The following is a 26458-nucleotide window of genomic DNA, read 5'->3' on the forward strand; positions in this document are numbered from 1 at the left end:
TAACAGCTGGCTATTCACAGTTTGTTGAGGGGGGAAAAAAAACGCATGAAAACTGCATGCAAAAATACATCAAAAACGCAAAACATGCCGGAAAAAACGCAGCAACCGTTAGCGCATAGATGCGAACTTAGTCTCAGAGATCGCTTTGCAATTTCTCAATGAATGTAAAGCGTTTGGTGATTGGATTGGATGGAAAAGTGGGGCAGTGATGTCATGCCCCTTCCTCATTCTTTAAAGGGATTCTGTGAATTACAAACTGCAGCATCTGCCACCTATACCGAGGTGCAAATTCAACCTTTAATTCTATATTTGGGCAGTGGTAATTCACAAAGCTGTGAAGACTTACTTGACCTTTAGAGACACCCCTTGCGGCACGCCAATGCTGACGGTGGCTCCTAAAACACTGTGCCTGGAAATTTTCCTCTCTGCTCCATACTCAACCAAGGTTCCGAAAAGTCCAGCCCTAAAGGAAAAGGGGGAAAACTCACGTTAAAAAGCCAACTCTACCCAAACTGGTGGAGGAGCACAGAAGAGGCGGAGTATCAGTGGACCTTACCAGGATGCGGACGCTGTGCCCTGAATTGACAAGGTGACAGGGTCATCCACATCCCACCAGATACTATAAAATGAACCTGACCTGGCTTACAATTTGTTCTAGGGTACATATATTGCCAAAATAAGGCACCTTGTGGGGTCTACAAGTACCAGTGTTATTCTTAGGATGGATCCTAGTGCTTTTATGGAGCCCTCTTGAATCCTATGCCCAGGCTGAAAACAGGGTCCTACCCCCTCCTATACATGCAACCAGTAGATGGGACTTTTGGTATTTTCTCCAAACCGAAAAAGTTTGTTTCCACACAGTTTTCCAAAATGGAGTCCAAACAAATTATAAATTGTGGTCATATAAATACCTCTCTGACAGTGGTACCTTCCGAGCAGCCGCCCATATCCCCCGGGAAACACTCGGGTGTCAAATGTCTGGGTGGTGTGGCTCCTCCTTCAATCCAAGGGCTCCTTACTAGGACCCAATTTGGTCAGGAGACTAAGCCCCTCCCCATCCTCCATTCACCTCTGGTCATCGCACCGGCGTTCAGATGAACAAGGAAGCCACGCGGACCAGAACTGGCAAAAACGGGAAGTGACGCAGTCAAAGCAACGCCGTCACTTCCAGTTTTACTTTCTACTGGGTTCCACGTAGGGATGCAACCGGAAGATGTCGGGTGGTTCCACGAAATGCGTTGATCCCTATTTAACCCCTTGCCTACTGGGCACTTTTACCCCCTTCCTGCCCAGGCCAATTTTCAGCTTTCAGAGCTGACGCACTTTGAATGAAAATTGCGCGGTCATGCAGCACTGTATCCATAGATAATATTTTTACATTCTCTTTTTTGTGCCGGTTCACATTAGTGCGATCACAGAGAACGCATGTAATTCGGAGCGCACTGCTCCTAAAATTACATATGTCTGTGCGGTGCAAATTCAGCCGTACAGTTTGTATGGCTGAATTCGCCCTGCAATCGCACTGAAACACGTAAAGGACCCTTTTTTTTTATCCGAAGCAGAATCTGATCGCATGGTGGTTCACACCAATGCGATCCGATTCTGTGCAAACTTTCAGATCGCACTGCGATATAATCTGGGGAAGTCGTTAACTTTAAATTGACACCCCCAGCGTATCGCATATGGCAGCGTGAACTGCCTGTAATGCGGAAACACGCTGTATATTCGCAGCGTTCCAGCATTGCAGAAATGTGAACTGGCACTTTTACACAAATAGAAATGGTGGTATTTAAAACACCGCTTTTTTTTTTTTTTTCCTTACGCTAAAAAAAAAACCCCCCCAAAAAAAAAACTTTGATCACTTCGGTTAAAAAATATGCAAACAGGTAATTTTTCTCCTTCACAAATGTGTGCAGATGAGGCTGCACTGATGGGCATCGTTAGGCATCACAGGTGGGCACTGTTGAGGCTGCACTGATTTTCAGGACACTGATGATCGGTGTAGATGTCCCTTCTCAAACTAGCCGGTTACCGGCTCTCCTCTCCTCCCACTGTGACAGCGTGAGGAAAGGAATGCTGATAACCAGGAAGTGTGTTTACATCGTGATCAGCTGTGATTGGACACAGCTGATCACATAGTAAAAAGTCGCAGTAATTGGCTCTTTACCCCGATCTGTGCGTCCAAAAAAATACAGCGATCACGGGAGGACATCATATGACGCCCTCCCCGAACTGACTGACCACACTCTGCTTAATGGTCTCCAAGGACTCTACCATATAAGTTCCTACACTATCAGGAACAAAAATTGGCGTTAAATCCATGTTCAGTGCATTAATGATTTTAGAGAAATTACTAATTGTACTAATACAATGTATTAAAGTGATTGTAAACCGCTGCACTTTTTTTTTTTTTTTTACGTATCTGCAAGGCAAAGGCATAATGTGCATCGCAAACTAGCAAATTACGTTAAACTTACCTGAAAACAAAGTGTTCCTGCGATGCCATCGCTGGAGGCAGCGTCAATCTCTACCCGGTCTTCCTACTGGCTGCACGGCCTCGGCTCTGTGACTTGCCGGAGACGCGATGACGTCACACACACACGTACAAGAGCTTCCAGTCACGGCACGCTGCTCTGAAGAAACGGCATGGGCGGCCGTTCCTTCAGAGCGCATGCGCCAGTGACATAACTGGTACCTGTCAAAAACAGGTACCCCTTCCTCCCTACCCCACGAAAGGTGCCGAAGGTGGCACCGGATGGGGGGGGGATAATGCAGATGAGCGGAAGTTCCACTTTTGGGTGCAACTCTGCTTTAAGAAATTTACAACTTCTATGTGAATTCACAGCAGGATTTGAGGCTTTTTGTGCATAGAGTCAAGTATCCAAGAAGCTTCCATAAGGCACCTTGTGGGGTCTACAAGTACCAGTGTTCTTAGGATGGATCCTAGTGCTCTTTTGGAGTCCTCTTGAATGCTAGGCACAGGCTGAAAACAGGGCCTCCCTAATCCTTCCGAATTGCTTAGCCTAGTCCCATGCCAAAAATATTGCAGAAATTCACAACTTCTATATGAATTCACAGCAGGATTATGCATAGGACCAAGTATCCAAGGAGCCTCCACAGGGAATGATTTACAGACACAGATTCCTGCAGACACAACATGGTGCCTCATTTCAGCACTGTTTCGAACTTAGGACTCGGTGTCCACTGAAGACTCGGTGTCCACTGAAGACTCGGTGTCCACTGAAGACTCGGTGTCCACTGAAGACTCGGTGTCCACTGAAGACTCGGTGTCCACTGAAGACTCGGTGTCCACTGAAGACTCGGTGTCCACTGAAGACTCGGTGTCCACTGAAGACTCAATGATGACTCAGTGTCCACTGATGACTCAATGATGACTCAGTGTCCACTGATGACTCAATGATGACTCAGTGTCCACTGATGACTCAATGATGACTCAGTGTCCACTTAGCGGTCCGGTTCGGTATACAATTTTTGCAGTTTCCATTGTCAAAAGTTGCGAATGGTACCCTAATTTCATTGGGGTACCAAGCACAATAGTACTGTACCAACAGGGTAGAGCTACACTCTGCAGAACGTTGATTGGCCTATCAAGTGACGTCGATCACTACTTTCCGGCTACACCGCACCTATCATGTAAGGGTACTGTTGGCGGTGGAAAAGCAAGCCTGGTGAAGGTGTACCGTTCTGAACCGTACTGAACTGTACCGAACCGAACTGTACAGCTCAGTGGAAACGAGGCATTAGAAACATTTTAGACCGGGTTAGGTTCATGTAAATTCATGACGTTGAAAACAGGTGGTTATAAAGTATCACTTTATAAATATAGAATATCACCAAAGGTAATTAAAATGCATTATTTTATCCAACTGGGAATCCATAGTTTGACATAGGAGTGACAAAAAAAAAAAAGTTGCTAAAGCTCGTTCACACATGAGCGTACTAAAATCGCAGGCAGAACCGCGGTTCCAAAATCACAGAAAAACGTGGGACGCGTTTGTGGTGCCATCATTTATTAATGTGTGGTGCCATTTTACCGTGATAGTCATGCGACAAAACACACTAAAATGCAATGCAAAAACACACCTGGCTCAGTGCCCAAGTTTAGTACACGAGCTTCCTTGGCGTGTTTATAGAGCAGAGGGGAGGCCGATTCAAAATGAATGGTGCCGCTTCGAAAACGTGCCACAAAAATGCGCTTTGGGAGCGCCGCTAGATGTTAACAGGGCCTAAGAAGTAATGGCGCTGCAAACGGGTCCCGTGGTTTGCTGCGATTCTGGGATCATAGGCAGAATCACACGATCCTGCCTGCAATTCCAGTACCTTCAAGTGTGAATGGGGCCTAAAAATGTACTTTCTTGGTCATATTTCAGACCTCAGCCTGTGATTGGACAGTAATATAATAGCTGTACACTGATCCCTGTGCACTCTACTGCCTGTAAGCATTTTCACAGTGCTAGACTGACAGCATTGTGCTAAGCAATAGAGCCCTGATTGGCTCTCACTGCTAATTCTCCCTCTCAAGGCTGTTTCCAGGAGCTTACAGAAAGCCAACTTAAAGACATTTATATGGGATGTTTTTTTTAAAAAAAATAGTAATTTGTTTATGAACATTTTACTGTGTGGTTGTAAAGGCTGAAGGTGCATGCAGGTAAAAAACCTTCAGTGCACAGCTCCCCCTTCTGCCCCCCCAAAATTGATCCAGCAGTGTGCACGAGGAGGGAGAGACCCAGGTCTCTCCCTCCTGATTGGGTGAGATGCAGCAGGAGCCATTGGCTCCCACTGCTGTCAGACAGTGAGGCATGAGTGGGGGACGGAGCTCGGCTGGATGCAGAGAGCCAAGCTCAGGAGCAAGCACAAGCAGCTTGCTATGGGGGCACTTAGCAACAGGGAGGGGCCTGGAGCGCCAGCTGGGGAGCTGGGAAGAGGAGGCTCGGGGTTGCTCTGTGCAAAACTATCACACAGAGCAGGTAAGTATAAGTTTGCTTTTTTTGTTTTTTCCTTTACACTGTGTACACAGCCACTTTTTTTTTTGGTCCCTTCACTTCTTGTCCTGGAAAGGTATCAGGAATCTTCCTTAAAGGGAATTCCCATCTTGGACAGCTGCCAGCAGAACATAAGTTCCCATTCATTTTTTCCCTCATTTGTTGCTCAGGTGACCAGATCGATTCTGATTGGCCAGCGCCATCACAGTGAATTCACATGGCCCGCCCTGGAACTGCTGCACTGAGAAAAGGAAATTAGAATGGGGATTTAAAATCCCTGGACCATGGGGGGCAGCTGCGGGGGTGCTGACAGCTCAGCAACCCCAGAGGTAAGTACAGCAGGGATTGGGGGAGGGGGTTGGGTAGGGATGGTTGAATTGTCTGTTTGTTCACCTTTACATTCATTCTGTAAAGGTGAACAAACCCTTTTGGAACAAGCAAACATGGTCTATATATTGGAGTCGCATGTATTCTTCCTGAATCTCTGTGATCTTTGTGTATTTCTCCCAGATCTGTGTAGTAAATCCAGTGTGAGACTTCCTGTAATAAAGACCGCTCACTGCTGCTCTTTCTCCTTGTGCAGGGAGATTGGTCTGGTCTTTGCCCCCTCCAGTAGTTTTCTGCGGGCATGTAGTGGGTGATACCCGCTGGGCCCCTCCCACAGCTCTGCTCTCTACTTGTGCAGGGTGACTGGTCTGGTCTCCGACCCCTCCTGCAGTTTTCTGCAGGCAGCCTGTAATGGGTGGAGCCTGCTGGGCCCCTCCCACAGCTCTGCTCTCTCCTTGTGCAGGGTGACTGGTCTTGTCTCCAACCCCTCCTGTAGTTTTATGTAGTGAGTGGAGCATGCTGGGTCCCTCCCACAGCTCTGCTCTCTCCTTGTGCAGGCTGACTGGTCTCGTCTCAGCCCCCTCCTGTAATTTTCTGCAATCATGAAGTGGGTTGAACCAGCCGGGCCCCTCCCACAGCTCTGCTCTTCTTGTGCAGGGTGGCTGGTCTTGTTTCCATCCACTCCTGTAGTTTTCTGTAGCCGATGGAGCCGTCTTGGTCCCTCCCACAGCTCTGCTCTCTCTTTGCGCAAGTTGACTGGTCTGGTTTCCACCCCCTCCTGTAGTTTGCTGCAGGCAGCCTGTGGTGGGTGGAGCCTACTGGGCACCACCTACAGCTCTGCTCTCTCTCTTCTTGTGCAGGGTGACTGGTCTCGTCTCCACCCCCTGTCATTTTTTGCAGGCAGTATGCAGAGGGTGGGACCTGCTGGGCCCCTCCTGCAGCTCTGCTCCTCTCCTTGTACAGGGTAACTGGTCTGGTCACCACCCCCTCCTGTAGTGGATGGGACCTGCTGGGCCCCTCCCACAGCTTAGCGCTCTCTTTCTCTCCTTGTACAGGGTGACTGGTCTTGTCACCACCCCCTCCTGTAGTGGGTGGGACCTGCTTGGCCCCTCCCACAGCTCTCTCTCTTTGTGCAGGGTGACTGGTCTTGTCTCTGCCCCCTACTGTATTTTTCTGTAGTGGGTGGGACCGGTCGGGCCCCTCCCACAGCTCTGCTCTCTGCACAGGCAACATACAGCAGTGATGAGTTCCTGATATTTTTGCAAGGTAATATCCAGGTTTGCGAAGACATTTGGTGCACGGAACGTGGATTCATATCCTTTGTGGCTAAATATAGTTAAACAAAAGTTTCATAAAACATCATTTTTGCCCAGAGTCACATCAAGCACGACATCCAGAAGATCTGAAGAAACTTCATCAATTAAATGTTGTTGTGCCTTTGGGGTCAGGCGATCGGCTCTAAATGCACCCAAGTCCCTGGGAGCTCCGCAGGTTCAATATCCAGCGTCCCGGGAGTCCTGGCACCTGCCTGTTCCGCTTACCCTTCTGACACCGAGAGGATTAAACAACAAATGAATCAATCGCAGTAGAGAGAAAATAATCAGAGCATTATTAGCGGATCACCACAGGGTTAATCCTAATTGGATTGCAATAGGCTCATAATTCACTGTCAGCGCATCGACCGATGTACAGGGCGAGAAAGCGATGGGGGGAAACAAAAAAATAAATAAAAAATAACGGCTTCCATTCTCGTTTTCGCAGCCTTGACACGGCGTGATGAAGTGAGCAGTTTGATAGCACACTGCGAGCAAGGACTAATCCCCAGATGTCACGCTCATTCACCGCGGGTATGCGACTTTGAGGATAATGCCTGTTCGAATCTCGTATATCTACCTCAACTACAGCAATGAAAGCTGGATAAATAAAAGGTCGGGAAACGCCATGTAACAAGGACGGGGGATAGATACTTTGTATTAAAGATAAATCATACCTTTGTTTTATTCCCACGTCGGAGGAATACGAGGCTGGCCGCTGAAATGGTGACTTTAGGCCTAACCCAACAAACTGGAAGAAAACTAGAATGTTCTGCTCACAGCAGCCAATCAGATTTTAGCTTAAATGTTTCTATCACAAGGCTTGTTGTAACAGGTCCTGTACCTCCCGAAAGAGAGCCTGTAAGCCAGTGGTTCTCAACTTCTGTCTTCAGGACCCACTAACAGGCCAGGTTTGCAAGATAATTGAAATACGTCACAGGTGATATTTGCTGCTCAGTGATTGCAGTATTCTAGTATGCATCCCTCCAAGGTAATACCTAAAATGTGGCCTGTTAGTGGGTGCTGAGGACAGGAGTTGAGAACCACTGCTGTAAGTGATCCGCGGACAGTTGCACATTGGACATACCGGAGGGACAGACCGAAACTCAATCATGTAACCAGACCGTATGACCTTGTGAACTCACTTGTCTTGTATCCGGGATAACCACAGGTCCGGGAACCGGCAAAGACGTCCCCCGACCCCAGATACGGGTGAGGGCGCACCTTCAGGCCGAACGGGCCTTATCCGCAGGACTGGAGAAATCAGATTTCCGTTTTCCAGACCAGGGTCGCTTGGAGCCACCTGAGGAGGCGCTGAAGGACTTTGATCCTTTATCACTCGTCCCTGAGGGACAAAAAAAGACAAAAAAAAAAAACAAACCTTTCATACTGAAAAGGAGAGGCCCCGTCTACGACGAGGGTCCTCCCGTGGGAGAAAAGTACCCTTACCCCCTGTAAGACCTTTGATAAGGTCATTAAGGGTAGCCCCAAACAGGCGATCACCTTGAAAAGGAAGATCAGTCAAAGCCTTCTTAGAAGTCTGATCCGCAGACCACCATTTTAACCAAGGTATACGCCGGAAGACCACTGCCGACACCGACAGTCGCGCCAAAAATAGAGCTGCTTCCAGCGAGGCATCGCAAACAAAATGCAGCCCCTGGATCAACTGGTCCGTCAGCTCCTTAAAAAAGCAGAGGGAAGTTGTACCGCCTCCAGGTCAAGGTGTAGCAACTTAGCCCATTCAGTCAAAGTTTGCAACACAAGGGCAATCGTAAACACCTGTCTGAGTGCAGAACCCACAAGGGAGCACATATTGAGGGCCACAGACTCCGCCTTTCTATCCGCCGGTTCCTTAAAGGACAGGGAATCCTCCACTGGAATCATGGTAGCTTTATTCAGTTTGGAGACAGGAGGGTCCACTGTAGGTGGCACAGTCCACTTTTTAATAAGGGACTCCTCAAAGGGATAACGCCTATCAATCCACTTAGGCACCCCAGGGGGATGCTTTCGACAGTCCCACTCTTTTTTGACCATGTTGTCAAAATACGCGGGAAGGGGGAAAACCTTAACTGCTCTAGATGGCTTGTGAGTGCCAAACATAACCTGCACCGCAGTAACAGCTGCGTCCTCCATTTTTAGGGTCTCACGCACAGAAACAACCAGTGCCTCCACCAGCGCCTTTTCTGGCGAGGTGGCGGAGGGAGAGGAGTCATCCCTCACTATCAGAGGAGACAGGGAGCGAGGTAGTAGACCCAGCAGGGAGACCCAAGTCTGCGGTGGCTGAATCAGATTCAGAATCTGACACATCAGATAAGGAAGGGGTAGGCGGGGGGCTTTTTTTGGCACCCCATCCTTTACAGGCCACCTCTAACTGGCACACAAAGGATTCCATGACCGCCGATAGTGCATCCATAGATAGCTGGGATCCGGAGGGCCCTGCGGCCTCCTTGAGGGGGTCAGATGGGGAAAAATGTTCCGCAGGGTCCATGTTGCACCAGGGGAACCCCGCAGCAAAACGTTTTTAAAAACGTCCCACCGTGTTATAGCGCCCCCAAGAGGTCAGGCAGAATGCACAGAGACCCCCAGCAGAGAGAGAGCGGGTCAGAGGAAGGCCCAGAACGTCTGCATAGCACGTGTCTGCAGAGATCTCGATCCTCATAGAAAAACCTGAATGTCAGCACTAGGGTATCGGGAGGGGCTCCACCACCACAAAACACCCCTCTAGGGACTCAAAGAACATGGCCACCATTGATTTACAATGGAATCCACTGTAAAATGGCTGCGCCGGGTGTACCAAGATGGCTGCCGATCTGGTCACCACATGTAGGCTACAGAAAAAATGGCGGCCCCTCGCGGCCAACGGAGCTTCTAGGGGCCCTTAAGAGACGCCCCCCCCCCCCAGCCTCCTGAACAGGATCGACAGGAAGGGGGCCCAGGGAGAAACAGGTAAATCCCCTCCCTGCCCCTACCGTCGGCCTACGCCCTGACCCAGCCCCCAGGAGTAGCTCCAATGGCCCCATAGCCCCAGTAGTGTGTGTGTGTGTGTGTGTGTGGGGGGGGGCAGGACAGAGGGGAACCCGGAAATGTGAGGGTTTGACTGTCCCAAGTAGGGGCCTGCGTCCACCCCAAAAACCCACCAGGGGGAGAGGGGGGAACAGTTTACCCACCACACCAGAAACAGGCGGGGCACTATCGCCTGACAGAACCCCTCACCGCCGAAGTGGGGGGCTGTCGGCCAATAGGAATGCTGCGACTTGGGCCTAGACCTGGTCATATGCGACCTGGCTAGACGTTAACTTGCAGGGCCAGTCCCCGTCCGGTGGGACTATGTCGCGGCCGACCTGGCACGGAGCTGGGGTGACCACTGGATCTATACATCCAGCCCATCGCCCAGATATGGCATAGTTGCTTGTAGATCTCACAGGAAACAAATCCGGTGAAAAAAAACAAACTAGAAAAAAATCTAGCTAGAAAAAACTTTTGCCAGGACCAGAGATCCCAGCAAGGAACTAGGTCCTTACTCCTTACTAGGCAGATTAAAACTGACATCCTATAGCAGGGAAAGAGCGTAGATCCTAGATTTCCTCTCACTTCCTGTTGTCCCCCTCCATTTGTAAGTCGGAGTCATTTGTAAGTCGGATGTTTGTAATCTGGGGACCGCCTGTAAGTGTATATTGATTGGGTTGCACAAAAGTTATAGCTTCTACAAACTATGGAATATTTACTGGAATTTGCATTTATTGATTTATTTTTTACTAGTAATGGGGTGATCAGCAACTTATAGCGGGACTGTGATAGCATGGCAGACAATGACGCTAACTGACACTTTTGACACTATGTGGGAACCAGTGACACTAATAGCTAAAAATAGGTCTTGTCGCTGTACCAATAACAGTGGTTGGGAAGGAGTTAAAGTGTTAGTAAACCCAGGAGCCTGAAGTCACTATATCTGCTCTCCCACAGAACCTGGAAATGCAATAGTTTTATAAAATATAAACTGCTAAATACCTTTTTCCATCAGCAGTATATAGCAGTCTTGTGACTTCGATCAGTTCCTGGTAAAGGTTGTAGGATCCAGGACCCCTGACCCTCTGTCTGGACAGTGCTGATTGGCCCTGTGCTGATCACATGCACCCTCCCAAGGAAAACAACTCTCTAGCAATACACACCAAACTGAGCATGTGCAGCCTGACACATAAGGCCCTGTACTATCCAGACATGTTCTGGAGTCAGTGGAAGAAGACGAGGATCTGTGCATAAAGGATCAAACAGCCTTTATACAGAGGATTAACCCCTTAGGTTCCACAGTGAGTATACCAAGCATGCTTTACTGCATATACAGGCTGATTTTACTTGTGTGGGTTTAGTAACACTTTAAAATCTAGGGCAATCATAGGGTTAAATGTGTGCCTAGCCAGTGTTTGTGTGTACTGTGAGCTGCTTTTAGGGAAAAGGTGCTTTGCAGGAAAAAAAAAAAAAAAACGGTACATCCCGCTGACAGGACAGAGCTCTGTATTGTTTACATTGACAGAGAATCAGCCCTGTCTTCCTCCTCGACGGTCAATGGCTGCGTGTTGAGTTATTTTGAGGGGACAGAAAATTTACACTGTTATACAAGCTGTACACTCACTACTTTACATTGTAGCAAAGTCTAATTTCTTCAGTGTTGTCACATGAAAAGATAGAATAAAATATTTACAAAAATGTGAGGGGTGTACTTTCTTTTGTGAGATACTGTACACACACATATACACATACAGACACACCACTGCTTGCCTGCACATTTCTCCCTTCTGGATGAATATACATGGATCTCTGCAGTCTCCTGTTATCTCTACCCTCACCCAGTCCCTTCCAGCTCTGCAGCTCCCCTTGGCTCTCCTAGGACTCAACCCTTCTCCCTTGCTGGCAAGCTCTCATGAGAGTGAGACACAGAGCTGTACATGGTGTCGGTAGCCTAGGCCAGTGATGGCGAAACTTGACACGCTGTGAACCTGCTGATGGTTGTGGCCAACCACAGCACAGAGATCACTGTGTGTTAGTAAACACAGACGTGGCTGGTTCTGCTTCCTGATCTCACTTAAGCCATAGAAGGAGCAAATTTCTTTCACTCGACTCCATCCCTAATGCTCCCTGTACTGACTGCTGGGGTCCAAGGGCCACACTTCAAACACCAAAGAGCCATATGTGGCCCTCGGGCCGCAGACTGGGCGCCACATCCTTAAGTCAAGGAGTTAGGTCCACAGCCTTAATGCCACCATGGAATTTTGAAGGCACTTGATTTTTCTCCTGGTGTTTATGGGAGCTTGCTCTGCTATGGGAACAGCAGTCACATCGCCTGAATGCTATTTTAAGCATAGGGCACACAAATTAGGCCCATTATCAGTTACTCTGAAATAGCGATCGACTAATATCGTTTTTTCATTGCCGATACCAATATTTTTGCCAATGAATATCGGTATCGGCCGATATTTTCGTACATTTAACCACTTGCCATATAGTCTGGCGGCGGTCAGTCCCTCCCAGGCAAAGTGACGTACCGGTACGTCACTAGCCTGGGAGCGAATAGGGGGCACCCCCGCCTGTACCCGAAGAAGCCGGCGCGTGTGACCGGCGGACCCGATGTCCGCCGGTCACTTGCGATCGTCGGGTAGAGAGGGAAAAAGGCAGGCGGCTAATGTAAACAAAGCCGCCTGTCATTCTCCCCTGTGTAAAAGCACAGATCACTCGGTCCTGCTATGTAGGACCGTTGATCTGTGCTGTTACACACACAGCCACATCCAATCACAGTAAGAAACACGCCCCTAGGGACACACTTAACCCCTCCCTCTCCAATAAAGTTAACCCCTTCCCTCCCAGTGTCATTTTTATAGTAACAGTGCATATATATAGCACTGATTACTGTAGTAATGTCACTGGTACCCCCAAAGTGTCAAAAATGTCAGTCAAGGGTCCGATCTGTCCGCCACAATGTCGCAGTACCGCAAAAAAAAAAAAAAAAAAAAAGTCGCAGATCGCCGCCATTACTCGTTAAAAAAAAAAAAAAAACAAAAATGACAAAAATCTTTCCCTTAGTAAATGCAATAACTTTTGCGCAAACCAATCAAAATACGCTTATTGTGATTTTTTTTTACCAAACATAGGGAGCAGAAAACAAATTGGCCAAAAATTTAAAAAAAATTTGATTTTTACATTTTTTTGGGGGAGGGGGGAATTTCATATAAAAAAATTTGAAAAGTATTGCTATTTTTGCAAAATTGTCGCTCTTTTTTTGTTTATAGCGCATGGTCAAAAAAAAAAAAAACAACAAAAAAAAAAAAAAAAAAAAAACTCGCACAGGTGATCAAATACCACCAAAAGAAAGCTCTGTTTGTGGGAAAAAAAAAGGACATCAAATTAATTTGGGTACAGCGTCGCACGACCGTGCAATTGTCCATTAAGTCAAGCAGTGCCATATCGCAAAACACCCCCTGGTCAGGAAGGGGGTAAAATCTTCCGGGGCTTAAGTGGTTAAAAAAAAAAAAAAAAAATATTTTATTACTTGACAGGTACTCTTGCAGACCAAGAAAGACAGGGCACCCAAACAACCAGGGGATGAAAAGCCTGTGTATAACATCAGCAGATCCGACGGGGACTCCTGGGTGCAGAGTCAGATCAGTGAGAAGGCTGGAAGGGGGCGCTTCTGGTAATAATTGTATTAATGAAATCAGTCACAAACACCTGATGGTAAACGGCATAGTGGGGGGAAAAAAAAATTAAAAAAAGGCTCCACTCCAGGGAAAGGTCCAATAACACACAGTTTATTGCATAAAGTCAATAGAAGTTAAAAACACACACTGGTCGGATGTCGGGCTGAGCCAGTGTACTTGCACCCACCGCCGATGTACTGCTAGCTGGGTTTCTGGCCAGTGTCAACGTCGCCAGCAGGCATCAGTGCCGTCATAAGGATGGATGGACGCTTGATTTGACAGGCTCCAGGTGGACCAACGGTTCACAGACCGATACAGGAAACACTTGCGCCAGACAGCTGAAGCGATAGCGGCGCAGGAGATTACGTCATTCCACCGCGCCGGCAAGAGACAGGGAGGAAGAGCCTACGATTCCTACAGGGAGCCAACGGTCCCATCACCATGACTCTTGACGGTAAAGTGACGTCATCTCCCGCGCCGCCGCCACCACTTCAGCTGTCCGGCGCAAGTGTTTCTTGTATTGGTCTGTGTACCGTTGGTCCACCTGGAGCCCTGTCACATCAAGCATCCATCCTTGTGACGGCACGGACGCCTGCTGGCGACGCTGACGCTGGCCAGAAACCCAGCTAGCAGTACATCGGCAGTGGGGGCAAGTACATGGGCTCAGCCCTACATCCGACCAGTGTGTGTTTTTGACTTCTATTGATTTTATGCAATAAACTGTCGTTTTTCCCCCACTATGCCATTTACCATCAGGTGTTTGTGACTGATTTCATTAATCCAATTATTACCAGAAGCGCTCCCTAACTTGCAGCCTTCTCACTCAATATTTGGAATATCGGCCAGTTTCGGGGCCGATACAGATATATCGGCAAAAGTCAATATCGGCCCTTTATATATCGGCTTTGCCGATAATCGGTCGGTCCCTACTCTGAAATTTTATGTTTGTCTAGACAGAACCTGATGTGTTGCATAGCAGCAGTGGAAGAAGCTCATGAAGAGAACAAGACAACTTAGTGGTTGGCATTTAGCCCAGGGCACAAGGTCCTTCGCACAGTGCACAAGGTCCTGAGCTCAATGCCACCACAGACTTTTGGAGGCATTTGCTGTGTATGTGAGATTTCTCTTCGTTTTGGATTCCTTAAAAAAAAATAATTTGGCTTATATCCAAAACTGGCCATAGAGTGTATAGAGACATGGGAAGGGCATTGTTCTGTAGGCTTCTAACAAGGCAGTAATTGATGAACATTTATGTAACTGAAGTGCTACAGAAGTTGGTGGCATCCACTGAAGAGTCATGGAAAGAACAAAACAGTACTGTCTAAAGGCGTCACACTTACTTTATGGATCCTTTCACTCGCGTCTGCTCTTCATCTTGAAATTTGTGCTGGTAGCTGACCATTACGAAAGAGTGCGGGATTCCAAGCTGAAAACAAAATGCTTAATTAACGCAAACTTTGAAAACGTAACTAGTGGTAGATGAAAAAAATTTTGATGCTTCACATAAAAATAAAGTGCATAAAATACATAAATAATAAAATAATTCTGGCGTGTACTTTGTGCGCTCTGAAATTATGGTTCCTTTCCTGTCCTAAAAAGTCACTGTTGCCATACATTCAGGGCCCCCTACTAACTCCCTCTAGCCCCAAGCAAGGTCCCCCTACTAACTCCCTCTAGCCCCAAGCAAGGTCCCCCTACTAACTCCCTCTAGCCCCAAGCAAGGTCCCCCTACTAACTCCCTCTATCCCCAAGCAAGGGCCCCCTACTAACTCTCTCTAGCCCCAAGCAAGGGCCCCCTACTAACTCTCTCTAGCCCCAAGCAAGGGCCCCCTACTAACTCCCTCTAGCCCCAAGCAAGGGCCCCCTACTAACTCCCTCTAGCCCCAAGCAAGGGCCCCCTACTAACTCCCTCTAGATCCAAGCAGGGCCCCTACTAACTCCCCCTAGCCCCAAGCAAGAGCCCCCTACTAACTCCCTCTAGCCCCAAGCAAGGGCCCCCTACTAACTCCCTCTAGACCCAAGCAAGGTCTATTTACCCATCCAAGCTCCCCTGGAGCCCTCAGTTGCTCTGTGGCGCTTTTCCACTGCATGGAACCGAACGGTTCGGCTCGCTTTTCCACTGCATGGAACCGAACGGTTCGGCTCGCTTTTCCACTGCATGGTACCGCATGGTACGGTGTTGGAACGGTTCGGTACGGTACGGCGGCGCTTTTCCACTACATGGAACCGAACGGTGCGTCTCGCTTAAACAGCACCACCTCAGTTGTGGTTCCAAGAGGGCCGTACCGGTACCATATCCCACAATCCTTTGCATGCAGCCTTGACTGTTTGTCACTACTAGCCACTGATTGGTCAGAGAATCGTTATCCCACCCACTTACTACTTTAGTGGAAAAGCAAACCGTACCGAACTGTTCCAACACTGTACCATGCGGTACCATGCAGTGGAAAACCAAACCGAGTCAAGCAGGGCCGAGTGGAGCCGAGCCGGTACTTGCAGTGGACAAGTGCCACTAGTAGAGTCGTTCTTCTGGTTATAGGGGATGATGTGACAATGCTTGGGCCCGATTAGCTATTCCTGAGGCTTAAACACTGTTACTGGAGAGGGGCTGGACTTCATCTGCTCAGGTAAGCTCCTACATCTGAGCCTACTCAGTATGGGCTCCTGTAGCAGGGAGGCAGCAAAGAAGCATGGATGGGTGAGTATATCTTCCTGTGGTTGCAGAGCCGTAGATAATTTTTTTTTCCTGGGGGAGGGGGGGGTCAACCTTGAGTACCCAGAGAACAATAATTAGCACGTCTGCCATGCTGCGACAAATTGTAGTGTGAGCATATATACAGTATATACAGCGCCCCCAGCAGCTACATCTGTTAGTGAAGCAAATAGTAAACATGGCTTCAATGTCAGCCGGGTCCTGCCCCTGTCAGCCTCGTGGATGAGACAGGTGGTCTTCCCAGTAGCAGTGCGGCTCCCGCGCAGCTGATAGCCTATACTAGCCTACTAGCCTGCTGTGAAATTGACCGATGCTCTGGGGGGGGGGGGGGGTTGTTCCCCCCTGACCCCCCCCTTATCTACGCCTCTGTGTGGTTGTGAATCAACAGTAAGCACTGTAGAGAATGGGCAGCTGACAGGTGTTGATTCGAATAGGTACATTCCAGGCAAGCCACCCATCCAAAACCATTTTTTCTTCATTTTGGACAGAAAAGGATAGGAATTCTTCCTTGGGAGGAGTCCTCCCTTGAACACCCAAAATAAGCTTCTAACAGGTTTGATCAGATGCTTTGGAGGCCAGAGAGGGGATCTGGGGTCTAATAGACCCATGATCTCTTGAAGAGGACCCAACACAGCCCATGCTATTACATCCCTTGTGATGGTAACAAAGTTGATAAAAAAAACAAAGGTACAGAGTCGAAAAAGATAACATTTCAATAAAAAATTTTTAAAGTGCCCTGGTCCTCCCCCACCCCAGCAAATGCGAGCATGCATGTAGATCCCGCTCCCATATGTAAAACCACAATCGCACCACATGTGAGGTATGGCTGTAAATGTAAGAGCAAATATATTAGCACCAGACTTTGTGCAACTCTAAACTGATAACCTGTAAAGGCTTTTAAAGCGCCTCCCATTGATCATTTCATGGTTTGTCGCCATTCCACGGGCATGTGCAATTTTAATGCATGACATTTTGTTCGGTAACTATGTACTTTGTGTAACATCTTTTATATTTTAACAAAAAACTGGATATTATATTGTGTTTGTGTGCACTAAAATTCAAGAAAGTTGATCTTTTCCCAAAAAATTGCGTCTGAAAAAACCTCTGTGCAAATAGCATAAAATGTTTGATTTTTTAAAAAAAAATTTTTATTGGGAATGTTCTATAGAAGTAAAAAAAAAAAAAAAATTTATATATATATATATATATATATATATATATATATATTATATATATACACACACACACACACACACACACACACACACATATATATATATATATATATATATATATATTTTTTTTTTTTTCCAGAATTGTCGCTCCTTTTAGGTTTATAGCGCAAAAAATAGAAAATCGCAGAGGTGATCAATTACAACCAAAAGAAAGCTCTATTTGTGGGGAAAAAAGGACATCAATTTTATTTGGTTACAGTGTCGCACGACAGCGCAATTGTCAGTTAAAATAACGCAGTGCCGAATCGCAAAAAACAGCCTGGTCATGAAGGGGGGGAAATCTTCCGGTCCAGAAATGTTTAAAGTTCACATGTGTGTAAAGGCAGGCATACTTTTGGGAATATTGTGCATACAGTGCCTTGCGAAAGTATTCGGCCCCCTTGAACTTTGACCTTTTGCCACATTTCAGGCTTCCAACATAAAGATATAAAACTAATTTTTTGTGAAGAATCAACAACAAGTGGGACACAATCATGAAGTGGAACGAAATTTATTGGATATTTCAGCCCTTTTACTTTCAGTGCAGCAAACTCTCTCCAGAAGTTCAGTGAGGATCTCTGAATGATCCAATGTTGACCTAAATGACTAATGATGATAAATAGAATCCACCTGTGTGTAATCAAGTCTCCGTATAAATGCACCTGCACTGTGATAGTCTCAGAGGTCCGCAGAGAGCATCATGAAGAACAAGGAACACACCAGGCAGGTCCGAGATACTGTTGTGGAGAAGTTTAAAGCCGGATTTGGATACAAAAAGATTTCCCAAGCTTTAAACATCCCAAGGAGCACTGTGCAAGCGATAATATTGAAATGGAAGGAGTATCAGACCACTGCAAATCTACGAAGACCTGGCCGTCCCTCTAAACTTTCAGCTCATACAAGGAGAAGACTGATCAGAGATGCAGCCAAGAGGCCCATGATCACTCTGGATGAATTGCAGAGACCTACAGCTGAGGTGGGAGACTCTGTCCATAGGACAACAATCAGTCGTACACTGCACAAATCTGGCCTTTATGGAAGAGTGGCAAGAAGAAAGCCATTTCTTAAAGATATCCATAAAAAGTGTCATTTAAAGTTTGCCACAACCACCTGGGAGACACCAAACATGTGGAAGAAGGGGCTCTGGTCAGATGAAACCAAAATCAAACTTTTTGGCAACAATGCAAAAAGTTATGTTTGGCGTAAAAGCAACACAGCTCATCACCCTGAACACACCATCCCCACTGTCAAGCATGGTGGTGGCAGCATCATGGTTTGGGCCTGCTTTTCTTCAGCAGGGACAGGGAAGATGGTTAAAATTGATGGGAAGATGGATGGAGCCAAATACAGGACCATTCTGGAAGAAAACCTGATGGAGTCTGCAAAAGACCTGAGACTGGGACGGAGATTTATCTTCCAACAAGACAATGATCCAAAACATAAAGCAAAATCTACAATGGAATGGTTCACAAATAAACATATCCAGGTGTTAGAATGGCCAAGTCAAAGTCCAGACCTGAATCCAATTGAGAATCTGTGGAAAGAACTGAAAACTGCTGTTCACAAACGCTCTCCATCCAACCTCACTGAGCTCGAGCTGTTTTGCAAGGAGGAATGGGCAAAAATTTCAGTCTCTCGATGTGCAAAACTGATAGAGACATACCCCAAGCGACTTACAGCTGTAATCGCAGCAAAAGGTGGCGCTACAAAGTATTAACTTCAGGGGGCTGAATAATTTTGCATGCCCAATTTTTCAGTTTATTTGTTAAAAAAGTTTGAAATATCCAATAAATTTCGTTCCACTTCATGATTGTGTCCCACTTGTTGATTCTTCACAAAAAATTACAGTTTTATATCTTTATGTTTGAAGCCTGTGTTTCAAAATAGGAGGATCACAGGAGTTCTGTATTGATTTCAGAGAGAACGGTCTGCCATGTTTACAACGGTCCTCCTTTCTCTCTCCGCAGGGAGCGATCGTGGCCGCCGGCCCTTGTGAATCACCTTCCCCGCTGGCGAATGGGGGTGCACACCCCCAGGATCGCTCCCGTGAACCACAGTACAGGTACGGCGATTCCTGGGAACCTGCCGACCTGCATCAACGGCGGCTGGTTGTCAAGTGGTGAATGGCATCCCAGTCTTAGTCCGTAGGGTTCAATATGGAGTTGGCCTACCCTTTGCAGCTATAACAGCTTCAACTCTTCTGGGAAGGCTGTCCACAAGGTTTAGGAGTGTGTCTATGGGAATGTTTCACCATTCTTTCAGGAGAGCATTTGTGAGGTCAGGCGCTGATGTTGGACAGGAAGGCCTGGCTCGCAGTCTCTGCTCTAATTCATCCCAAAGGTGTTCTATCAGGTTGAGGTCAGGACTCTGTGCAGGCCAGTCATGTTCCTCCACCCCAAACTTACTCATCCATGTCTTTATGGACCACGGTATGCAGAATACCATCTCTAAATGCACAACACATCCAACCTTGAAGCAGATGGGATATAGCAACAGAAGACCACACCGGGTGCCACTCCTTTCAGCTAAGAACAGGAAACTGAGGCTAGAATTGGCACAGGCTCACCAAAATTGGACCATAGAAGATTGGAAAAACGTTGCCTGGTCTGATGAGTCTCAAATTCAGCTGCGACATTCAGATGGTAGGGTCAGAATTTGGCGCATTGATCCATCCTGCCTTGTATCAACAGCTCATGCTGGTGGTGTAACCTGGTGGTTTCTTGAAAATGACAATGAGGTCACTGTCCTCCACACTCACCACATCTCATCCAATAAAGTACCTTTGAGATGTGGTGGAACGGGAGATTGGCATCATGGATGTGCAGCCGACAAATCTGCAGCAACTGCGTGATGCTATCATGTCACTATGGAGCAAAATCTCTGAGGAACGTTTCCTGCACCTTGTAGAATCTATGCTACCAAGAATGAAGGCAATTCTACATGCAAAAGAGCTCCAACCCGCTACTAGCAAGGTGTACATATGTGATGGAAAAAAGTATTTGATCCCCTGCTGATTTGGTAGGTTTGCCCACTGACAAAGAAATGATCAGTCTATAATTTTATTGGTCGGTTTATTTTACCAGTGAGAGACAGAATAACAAAAATATCCAGAAAAACACATTTCAAAATATTTATAAATTGATTTGCATTTTAATGAGTGAAATAAGTATTTGACTCCTTCAGAAAACATGACTTCGTAGTTGGTGGAGAAACCCTTGTTGGCAATCACAGAGGTCAGACGTTTCTTGTAGTTGGCCTCCAGGTTTGCAGACATCTCAGGAGGGATTTTGTCTGACTCCTCTTTGCAGATCCTCTCCAAGTCATTAAGGTTTTGAGGCTGACGTTTGGTAACTCGAACCTTCAGCTCCCTCCACATATTTTCTATGGGATTAAGGTCTAGAGACTGGCTAGGCCACTCCAGGACCTTAATGTGCTTCTTCTTGAGCCACTTCTTTGTTGCCTTGGCCGTGTGTTTTGGATCATTGTCATGCTGGAATACCCATCCATGACCCATTTCCAATGCCCTGGCTGAGGGAAGGAGGTTCTCACCCAAGATTTGATGGTATATGGCCCCGTCCATCGTTCCTTTGATGCGGTGAAGTTGTCCTGTCCTCTTAGCAGAAAAACACCCCCAAAGCACAATGTTTCTCCCTCCATGTATGACGGAGGGGATGATGTTCTTGGGGTCATTGGCAGCATTCCTCCTCCTCCAAACACGACGAGTTGAGTTGATGTCAAAGAGCTTGATTTTGGTCTCATCTGACCACAACACTTTCACCCAGTTCTCCTCTGAATCATTCAGATGTTCATTAGCAAACATCAGACGGGCTGTACATGTGCTTTCTAAAGTAGGGGGATCTTGCAGGTGCTGCAGGATTTCAGTCCTTCATGGTGTTACCAATTGTTTTCTATGGTCCCAGGTGCCTTGAGATCATTGATCAGATTCTCCCGAGGCTGATTCCTCACCGTTCTCATGATCATTGAAACTCCACGAGGTGAGATCTTCCATGGAGCCCCAGACCGAGGGAGACTGACAGTTATTTTGGGTTTCTTCCATTTGTGAATAATCGCATCAACTGTTGTCACCCTCTCACCAAGCTGCTTGGCTATGGTCTTGTAGCCCATTCCAGCCTTGTGTAGGTCTACAATCTTCTCCCTGACATTCTTGGACAGCTCTTTGGTCTTGGCCATGGTGGAGAGATATGTTCAGCCTTGTTAGCGCAGTAGGTAGCGCGTCAGTCTCATAATCTGAAGGTCGTGAGTTCAATCCTCACACGGGGCACTGATCTCAAAAATGGTGGAGAGATTGGAACCCGATTGATTGCTTCTGTGGACAGGTGTCCTTTATACAGGTAACAAGCTGAGATTAGGAGCACTCCCTTTGAGAGAGTCCTCCTAATCTCAGCTCATTACCTGTATAGAAGACGCCTGGGAGCCAGAAATCCTGCTGATTGATAGGGGATCAAATACTTATTTCACTCATTTAAATGGAAATTTATAACTTTTTGAAATGTATTTTTCCAGGATATTTTTGTTATTCTGTCTCTCACTGTTAACCACTTCTGAACCAGAAGATTTTCCCCCTTACTGACCAGGCCATTTTTTGCGATTCGGCACTGCGTTACTTTGACAATTGCGCGGTCGTGCGACGCTGTACCCAATAAAATTGATGTCCTTTTTTTCCCACAAACAGAGCTTCGTTTTGGTGGTATTTGATCACCTCTGCGCTTTTCATTTTTCTAAAAATAGAGCAAAAATTTTGCGAAAAAATTGTCATTTTCTACTTTGACAGTTAGAAAATATCCAATATATTCAATTTTTGTCATATATTTATGAGAAAATGTATTTAGCTACATGTCTTTGTCAAAAAAATTCTGAATGGAGCGACAATTTTGAAAAAAAAAAACCCCAATATTTTTTACATTCTGATATATATAACATTCCCAAAAAAATTTAAAAAAAATCAAAATTTTTTAACATTTTAGGCCAATTTGTTTTCTGCTACATATTTTTGTTAAAAAAAGAAAAAAATCACAATAAGCGTATTTTGATTGGTTTGCACAAAAGTTATTGCGTTTACCAACTACGGGAAAGATTTGTCATTTTTATTGTTTATTTTTTTTTTAAAATCTGCGATTTTTTTTACGGGACTGCGACATTGCTGCAGACAGATTGGACCCCTGACATTTTTGAAACTTTTGGGGGGAACCAATGACATTGCTACAGTAATCAGTGCTATAAATATGCACGGTTACTGTAATAATGACACTGGCAGGGAAGGGGTTAACTTTATTGGTGATCAAGGGGTTAAATGTATGCCTCATGCTTACTGACGTGTGTGGGGGGAGGGGATTGTGTGACACTGACAGAGATCCCAGGTTCAGCTATGTTGAATCCTGTAATCTGTCACTGTCTGTCACAGAGGAGATCTGCCCGCTTTGATACACAAGTGGGCGGATTTCCTCACTCGATCCCCAACGATCGGGGAAGAGCGGCGGTGATCACCGCCTCTCCTCCCCTGGCCCGACTCCCGCTGTGTCTGAATACAGCGGGAGCAAGCCTCCGGCGGCGCGCGTGCCACCAAGAGAGGGGAGAGTCTGGTGACGTAGGTCTACGTCGCCAGACGTTAACGAGCCACTTTGCCGCAGTAGCAGCCCAGTGACCAGTGGTAAAGTGGTTAATGCTTTCTTCTCCTCTGTCTTTACACGAGAAAAGGAGGGATATACTGACCATGACTGCATGGTTAGCAGTACTTCACAGGACATGTCGCTAGGAGAGAGGGTGAAATCATGGAAAGGCTTGATAACATTAACACAAATAAATCACCAGGACCATATGGCTTGCATCCGAGAGTACTCACAGAACTCAGTAAGGTTATATCGGTTATATCTAGACCACTGTTCCTGATCTTTGCAGTCAATATTTTGACAGGAACTGCACCAGGTGACTGGAGGAAAGCAAAAGTGATACCAATAGTCAAAAAAGGGCAGAGGCATATCCCGGGCAATTATAGGCCGGTCAGCCTGACGTCAATAGTATGTAAATTACTGGAGGGGATGATAAGGGACTATTATCCAAGAATTTGCTAAAGTCAACAACATCATCAGCAGTAATCAGCATGGGTTTACAAAAGGGTGTTCTTTTCAAACCAATCTGTTAACATTCTACGCGGAGGGGAGCTGTGAGCTAGATAGGGGGTGACCTGTGGATGTGGTGTACCTAGATTTTGCTAAGGCGTTTGATACAGTCCCCCACAAACGCTTAATAAAATAAGGTCTGCAGGCTTAGACCACAAGGTTTGCTCTTGGATACGGAACTGGTTAAAGGGGCGTGTCCAAAGGGTGGTAATAAATAATGCGTACTCAGACTGGTCAGGAGTGATAAGTGGGGTTCCCCAAGGCTCAGTCCTGGGAACAATTTTGTACAATTTATTCATAAATAGCATTGAGGACGGGATCACTAGCTCAATCTCAGTTTTTGCAGATGACATAAAATTAGGCAGGGCAATAACTTCACATTGTTATTTTGTTCAGGTCATTCTGTAAGATTTCTGCCTCACGGAGTGGGCAACTGCATGGCAAATGAGGTTTAATGTGGAGAAGTGTAAGGTTTTGCACTTGGTGACTAAAAATATAAAAGCACAATACACTTTAGGGGGGGAACCTTTGGGGTAATCAAATATGGAGAAAGATCTGGGAGTCTTAGTAGAAGATAAACTAAGCAATAGCATGCAATGTCAAGCTGCAGCTGCCAAAGCCGACAGAATATTGGCATGCATAAGGAAGGGGATATACTCCAGAGATAAATCTATAATCCCTCCACTTTATAAAACTCTGGTCCGACCCCGCATCTGGAGTATTCTGTCCAGTTCTGGTCGCCAGTCCTCAGAAGGGATGTGTTGGAGCTGGAGAGAGTACAGAGAAGGGCAACTAAACAAATTAGGGGATTGGAGGACCTTAATTATGAAGACCCTCTACAATCAATTTATTCTCCCTGGAGAGGAGACGCCTGAGAGGGGGCATGATAGCAATTTAAAAATACCTCAATGGTGATCTCGGCATAGAAAAGAAAATATTTAGTCGCAAGGAATGCATGATTACGCAAGGTCATTCAATGCGATTAGAGGAAAAGCGATTTAACCTCAGGCTACGCAGGGGGTTCTTTACAGTAAGGGCAATAAGACTGTGGAATTCTCTACCACAAAATGGGTAGCAGGACAATATCCCCCCGGACAACATCCCCCTGGACATAGGGTTAGAGGGGGGATATTGTCTGTCATGAACCTTGGAATGCAGAAGTGTTCCTCCTTGAAATCTGTTACACAGTGGGGGGTCTTCTGCCCTGTCTTAAGGCTCCAGACGGCTCCATTGCTCTGTGTCTGGCTATTGTGTACATTGATTGCCCCCTGGGGCTTCTGTCTCATTACACATAACAGTCCTTCTAATCAAGCTATCGGACCAATCCCTGCTGACTCTTTTTCAAGTCCTCATTTGCATGGCTAAGGAGGACCTGAAGGAGGACTACATGTACTTTACAATTGACCAATAGGAAAGCGGTTGTTGGGGGCGGGATGTTCCAAATAAAAGTGTGTTGTGTACTTCCAATAAAAGTTGTTCCTGTTTGAACTTACATACAGTCTGCCTGGTGTTTGTTCTAATGGATTCCGAACGGCACATAGCTGTAGTTTGGATCCCGGAGCCTTGGATGAGCGAACCATCAGACGTTGACATCTGCAAGCTGACTCACTAGTAGCAGAGGAGTGTCGGGAGAGTGAAAGTGAGCGAGCAAGGGTCTCGTTACATTGTCTAGGGGGAATATTGTCCGGTGGAATGTTTACCGGGGGATATTGTCCTAGAATCCACAAAATGGTAGTAACTGCAGGAAGTATAGCTACTTTTAAAAGACTCTTGGACATACATCTCAAGGAACAAAACATTCAGGGGTATGGGAAATGAATACGGCCACACACACCTACTACACAGGTTGAACTGGATGGACTATTGTCTTTATTCAACCTCAACTACTATGTTATTATGTATATAAAAATAATAGACTGATCATTTCTTTGTTGTGGGCAAACGTACAAAATCAGCAGGGGATCAAATACTTCTTTCCCTCACTGTAACAAAGTTGCTGGTGAGAGTAAATTTATACACAATATTTACGAAAACTCTGAAAGCAAGGGTAAAAAACACCCCCCCCCCCCTTAAAATTGCCTTTTAACAGTCAACTAGGGCAGCGATTTGTTCCAATCTAGCAACCTCCCTTTAATAACTAAGTGTATCAGTAACTCTTCCATGTTACAGAAGCTTCCATCTCCGATTCAGTGGATCTTTTAATACAGCCTCTAGCTAGGAACCATTTAGCAGCGAAACGAAGCACTGAAACCTCTGGCGGACATCTGTGCGGAGTACTGCGCATTAGGTATTTTTAATGTAGTGCACTTCTATATTTATGGTTTTGCAAAAGCTATGCATCAGCCAAAAGAGCCCAAAAAGGCGTCGTAAAAAGTACATTTATTAAAAAGTATAATTGAATGGCATAAAACATTCATAGAATGGTTATAGTGATTTGGGTTTTAATGATACCCGGCCTGGAGAATTCAGCTTAAGTGGAGTGGAACGGGCTCTGAAAGACAAAATTCAGCACTGAGTTAAAAGTCTCCGGCATTTCCTAAAAGCCTCCAGCAAGTCATGGATGTTATGGACGGGAGAGATGCAAACTTTTCGGTCTAAGAATGAGCAATTAAGTGGTAATTTACTCATGTAAAATCTATAGGTTTATTGTAAAAAGGGACATTATAGACAATTCTGCTGATTCTGAGTCTTGGTATGCTGAAAATAAATCAAATATGGCGATGATTGCTTTTTACGTCAGGCTATGCATTAAACAAAGTGCATCTCAGCTATTTTATATTTTAGGCGTATATTTTGAGTTATTCATAGAATATTTACATTGATATACCACCTGACCGCCGGAAGGTTTTATCCCTTTCATGACCAGGCCATTTTTTTTATATTTAGTACGGACTTACTTTAACCACTTCAGCCCTGCAAAGGTTTTACCCCCTTAATGACCAGGCCATTTTTTGCGTTTTGACACTGCGTTATTTTAACTGACAATTGCGCAGCCGTCCGATGCTGTACCTAAAAAAAAATGATCTCCTTTTCTTCCCACAAATCAAGCTTTCTTTTGCTGG

The 26458-nt window shown here is 46.1% G+C and overlaps 1 protein-coding gene across 1 annotated transcript in view; it reads right to left on the reverse strand.

The window, feature by feature from the left end:
• DNAJC11 (DnaJ heat shock protein family (Hsp40) member C11) overlaps positions 1-26458 on the reverse strand; it is a 280622-nt gene that overhangs the window by 29004 nt on the left and 225160 nt on the right. Inside the window, exons 9-10 of the mRNA XM_082273316.1 lie at positions 14673-14758; positions 347-463 (exon numbers count right to left, since the gene is read on the reverse strand). Coding sequence (XP_082129442.1) covers positions 347-463; positions 14673-14758 — 203 coding nt within the window. The remainder of the gene's footprint in view (positions 1-346; positions 464-14672; positions 14759-26458) is intronic.

This window comes from Pelophylax lessonae, assembly GCF_965119305.1.
Source record: "Pelophylax lessonae genome assembly, chromosome: 12".
NCBI classification, from domain to species: Eukaryota; Metazoa; Chordata; class Amphibia; order Anura; family Ranidae; genus Pelophylax; species Pelophylax lessonae.